At 41.5% G+C, this 5,516-nt stretch overlaps 1 protein-coding gene across 3 annotated transcripts in view; it reads left to right on the top strand.

Annotated features, from left to right (window-relative positions):
- PAK1 (p21 protein (Cdc42/Rac)-activated kinase 1) overlaps nucleotides 1–4,054 on the top strand; it is a 76,816-nt gene extending 72,762 nt beyond the window's left edge. The window contains exons 13-14 of one of the 3 annotated variants that reach the window (XM_006882880.1): nucleotides 486–623; nucleotides 2,719–4,054. In XM_006882880.1, the coding sequence (XP_006882942.1) occupies nucleotides 486–623; nucleotides 2,719–2,805 (225 nt within the window). In that variant the 3' untranslated portion in view covers nucleotides 2,806–4,054. The remainder of the gene's footprint in view (nucleotides 1–485; nucleotides 624–2,718) is intronic. The other 2 variants (XM_006882881.1, XM_006882882.1) reach the window with 2 other exon arrangements.
- Nucleotides 4,055–5,516: the final 1,462 nt, after the last annotated feature.

Genomic DNA, 5,516 nt, shown 5'->3' with positions numbered 1-5,516 from the left:
TATGGAGATAGGATGCATCCCTGGCGTACGCCCTTCCCAGTTTTGAACCATGCAGTGTTTCCTTGCTCTGTTCTGACGACTGCCTCCTGGTCCAAGCTAATGAATAGCTTTTACAAACAGAACTTTATTTCCTCTCATTTTAGGAGGCTAGATGTTTACATTCAAGGTGCTGGCTTTAGGGGAAGGCTTTTCTTTCTTTGTTGCCTCTGGAGGAATTTTTTGTCTTTTTGTGCTTCTGTTCTGGGTAATCTTCATGTGGCTTGGCATCTTGCTTCCCCTCATCTCTGCATCTTTTGCTTGCTTGTCTAATCTCTCTGATACCTCAAAGAGGCTGATTTAAGACACATCTTATACCACTCCATCTCATTTGCAGAACATTCCTAAGTAGGATTCTAACCAGCTTATGACCAGGATAGGGTTTACAATACATACTTTTGGGAAGTGCCATTCAATCCATAACAGTACTTCTTTATTTTTATTGTCAGGCCTTGTACCTCATTGCCACCAATGGGACCCCAGAACTTCAGAATCCAGAGAAACTGTCAGCCATCTTCCGGGACTTTTTGAACCGCTGTCTTGAGATGGATGTGGAGAAGAGAGGTTCAGCTAAAGAGCTTCTGCAGGTAATAATCCCTTTGCAGAGATATATCTAGCTTAAGAAATCACATACCCAAGCTTTCTTCCTTTTAATCTGTAACCCTCTCACTACTGTCAAGTCAATTCCGTGTGTCCCTGTAGGACAGAGCAGACCTACCCATAAGGATTTTGAAGCAGTAAATCTGCATACTCTGCCTCGTAGTTCTTCTGCAGAGTTACTGGTTTTCTTGAACTGCCAGTCGTTAAGTTAGGGGCCAACTACTATACCACCAGGGCTGGCCATTACAGAAGAAGGCTTCTTGTTAACACAGCCTGAACTCAACCCATACTTTTGAGTTCTCCAACCTTCATTATTATGCCTTTCTTCCCATTTAAGCTCGATTCTTTTAGGCTCAGCCTAGAGTATGTTTTGTGAACTCCTGTTGAATTTGGACGGGTTCTTTCTTGAGCAGTTCTGTTTTTCTACCTGAACTGGCAGAGTTTGAGTCCTTGTGAAAAGAAGCTGATAGACACTTCTTACACAAGGTACGTGTTCTGCAAAGGACCCCAAGGACTGTCAATTTAGAGGACAGTTAATGAATGTGACTTGCTTGTCCTGTCTCCCTGGTTTCGTCATTGTACACTGTATGAGGTGGTGGCAGTGCTGGTCTGCTTACCTTGAGTGAGATTCTGCCAAGTGTTTGAGAAGCCCTGTGTGGACGGTTTACCAACTTTTCAGTGCCGCATAACATTCCATGTATAAATGGAGCATAGTTTTTCTATCCATTCACTTTTTGATGGACACTTGGGTTGCTTCTATTTGCTATTGTGAATAAAGCAGTAATAAACATGAATGTGCAAGTATATATTTTTTTAATTAATCATAGTAGCATATATAGGAACATTACACAACGTGGGTGACCCTGGAGGCCATTACGCTGAGTGAAATATCTCCGCCACAAAAGGACAAATACTGCATGACACTACTGTTAAAATATAGGACAGACCTGATGGGGGATGAAGGGTAGGGAGAGAGTGAGAAAAATGTGGATAGATAATGAACACAGCCAAACAGATGAGGGGGAGAACTATCTGAAAGGAATATATGATTAAACACTGTGTGACAGGGGGGTGCATTGTTGAGTGGGCTGGGGGAAGGAGAGGGGAATGAAGAAAATGTGCAACAGTAATTTTTCCCCCAACAGTAAATTTTTTAAAAGCAAACAAACAACTGAAAACCCACTCAGACTCATTAGTGTTGCGTCAGCTGATCAGTTGACTCACAGCTGATCCTCCATGCCAAAGCCCAACATCACACAGGCAGAAACTGCCCTTCTCTTTGAGAAGCAGCTGATGGATTCAGACCACTAGAGAGGTTGGCCTGTGTTCTAGCAGCACAACCTCTTCAGGACTATGACACCAGATTGTAGAAGAATCTAGTATGCTGATCATTTGAGTTAAATAGCTGTGCCTAAACATCAAATTCAGTTTAAAGTTTCCTGGTAGCCAGGAGAAAAAATAAATTAGTTCCATTTTATTTGTCAAATGGAAGAAACATCCCACGGCCTCAAGAGCCAAAGCTTTTTCCATTCCTAAATGTAAGGGAAATTTGAACATTAAATGCTTTTTTCCAACTATACAGAAAGTTATTATATATTAGGTTTTCTGGACACATGTTTTGACCCTGTAGATTATAATCATTCAAACTGTTTTTTGCAACTGAGAGTAAACTCCCAGTGCTTATGAAGGACGATCTGAGTAGTTTTGATACTGTTTAAAAACATCCCTCGATTTGGGCATAATCTGAAGCTTTGCAGGCAGTACCTTTATAAATATGGTATTGTTGTTGTGTACCTTCAAATCCAAACTGATACATAACTGACCATCTGGCAGGTCTTCAGAAACAGTTAATTGCACAGGGAAGATTGCCCATCTTTCTCCCATGGAACAACTAACTGGTGGGCCTGAACTGCTGGCCATGGAGATTGCAGCACAGCTGCTTGCCACTAGGCCACCAGAGTTTCCTGGTGGAAATAATAATATAATAATTTTTTTTAATATAGGTGCCCTTAACGCTTGTCTCGGTTACTGAGGAAGAAGGGTACCTGGTCACATGTCTTTTGCTCTTTTTCTCCTTTCTAGCATCAGTTCCTGAAGATTGCCAAGCCTCTCTCCAGCCTCACTCCGCTGATTGCTGCGGCCAAGGAGGCGACCAAGAACAATCACTAAAGCCATGCTCACCCCAGCCCCGTCGTGCCAAGCCTCCTGTGACATAAATGCTCATTTCAGAAATTCCAACCCCAGTGCCCTCTCCTCCTTGCTTGATCCTCCCATTTTCTGGTCTAGAGCTCTCAAGAATTTGCACCCAGCACTGAAGAGAATGGCAACTGGATGATTAATCAGAAGATGACCATTTCTAAATAAGGAATTTCCTTCCAGTTTGTGGAGGTGAGGGTGGTCAAAGGTTTAGATGAATAAACTTGGACTCTTAATGTCTACGTAGAAAAATCTTCCACTCTGCTCCCTGCAGTCAGTTCTTGATTATATAAATGTATGAATTGATAACATTGTCAATTTATAATTGGTTGAGTCTTCTTTAGTGCTTGTTATTATTCTGTGGCAGAACTGCCCAAACACCTCGTTGTACTTGAAAACTGGAACAGCTTGAGAATGCCATGGGGTTTGGTAATCTGCCAGGGACATGGAGTGGCTCAGCTTCCTGGACCAAGACTTTGGCACAGTGATCCTGACACAGGAGAACGAGCTACCACATTTTTCTTTTTGTGTGCTTCTAGCAGCTGTCTGGGAGGACCTTGACCCAATAGTGTTTCCCATGCTGGTTTTTGTGAAATGGTCTTGGCTAATGTAGCAGCTTATAATCCTTGCATCTTCTAGGCCACTGCCCCATTTTGTGTTTGTTTATAACACTGAGATGTTTCTTAGGGCACATGCTGGGTGAGAGTAGTGTGAGAAGTCAGAAACTAAAAAAAAAAAAAAATGAGCTGCTTTTAGAGCCAGGCTGGGCCTTAGCACCTGCCTTGCTCGACCTGTATGATGTTTTGATAACTCAGTGTCTTTTCCCCTCTGGGATGAGGAGCTGAATAATCAGCCCAGATCTGCTGACCTGAATCTTTGGATCAAAGAGAAAGGTCTCTAGATCTAAGATAGCATATTAATTTTTTTATGCATTTAGATGATTTTGGCCAATGCCCAAGGTGATAATCTACCAGCTGTGAGGGGACCCTGTTTGTAAGGTGCATGGCCAAGCTCTCTGCCAATGGAAATGCTTGCACTGGGTGTTGGGGATGTTTGCTACCTCCTGCTGTCTTTGTGGTTTTGGTCCTCCCCTTGTGGTAGGACCCCTGGCCAGCATTGTGACGTGTCATGTCAGCCCCATTGGCTACCTTGTCATGCCCTGAGGCACTGTTGCCTCTGCAGCACAAGTTTCTATTTCCTTCAATAAAAGGAGATGAAAATACTGTTTGGAGACACTCCTTCTTTCTTTTTAATTTTTGTTTTGAAGTTATTTCATACTTAAAAGCAATTACGAGAATAGTATAGGATTCCCTTTCCTCTTTCCCCGTATATAATAATTGTTAATTACATATCTGCTTGAACATTCTTTATGTGTGTCTTATGTATATATTTACATACCTATATATATTTGTATATTACATATATAAAGAATGCTGCCTTTCTACAAAGATGGCGCCAAAAGCGAAGAAGGAAGCCCCTGCCCCTCCCAAAACTGAAGCCAAAGCAAAGGCATTAAAGGCCAAGAAGGCAGTCCTGAAGCGCGTCCACAGCCAAAAAAAAAAGAAGATCCGCACGTCACCCACGTTCCGGCGGCCTAAGATGCTGAGACTCCGACGGCAGCCCAAATACCCCCGGAAGAGCGCCCCGAGGAGAAACAAGCTTGACCACTATGCCATCATCAAATTTCCCCTGACCACTGAGTCAGCCATGAAGATAGAAGATAACAACACACTTGTGTTCATTGTGGATGTCAAGGCCAACAAGCACCAAATTAAACAAGCTGTAAAGAAGCTCTATGATATTGATGTGGCTAAGGTCAACACTCTGATTAGGCCTGATGGAGAGAAGAAGGCCTATGTTCAACTTGCTCCTGATTATGATGCTTTGGATGTTGCCAACAAAATTGGGATCATCTAAACTGAGGCTAATTCTAAATATAAATTTTTCCCACCAAAAAAAAAAAAAAAGAATGCTAAAGCATGTGTGTAATATATATTTTGGTGCTAAGTGCAATCAGATCACTTCCAACTTCTGGTGATCCTAGATATAATAGAAGGAAACAGTGCCTCAAACTTGTTTCTCAGTAATTTCTACCTTTGAACTCATTGTTCCAGCCACTGTATCTCCCAAGCATGACAACCTCCTCAGGGCCTGGGCACCCAACCATGATAAAATGTGCAGAGAACACGAGACAAGTCTTGCCGTTCTTACTTCCACATGGTGTCCTGGTTATACTTCTTCCAAGATGGATTTATTCAGGCTTCTGATAGTATATGCCATGGTGTATGTTCAGTATTCTTCACTGAACATCAGTATTATTATTAATAATTCATAATTAAAAAATGTGGAAGCAGGAGTTGCATCCACTTCCTAAAGAACATGCCTCTGTTGACAATAGTTATAGAAAGGCTTCCGGTCTTTTGTTCATAGGGTCGCTATGAGTCATGCTCAACTCGATGGCAATCAACAATAACAATAATTCAAAATTAACTCTTCACCTCATTTATTCATAAAAATACTAGGGTTTGGGTCAGTTGCACCTCAGCCTTTGAAATGACATCTTGTGCTTTTTAAAACTTTATGTATTAAACACAATGTATATAAAAAGAATTCTTAAGTAATTATGATCAATAATAAATTGTTTTAAAATAAATATTTATCACATCAAACCACGTGAGAGAAAA

Source organism: Elephantulus edwardii, unplaced genomic scaffold (genome assembly GCF_000299155.1).
Source record: "Elephantulus edwardii isolate Elephantulus edwardi_28Jun2011 unplaced genomic scaffold, EleEdw1.0 scaffold00025, whole genome shotgun sequence".
NCBI classification, from domain to species: Eukaryota; Metazoa; Chordata; class Mammalia; order Macroscelidea; family Macroscelididae; genus Elephantulus; species Elephantulus edwardii.
The sequence above is the reverse complement of the archived record's forward strand: the minus strand, read 5'-3'. Positions and strand labels throughout refer to the sequence as shown.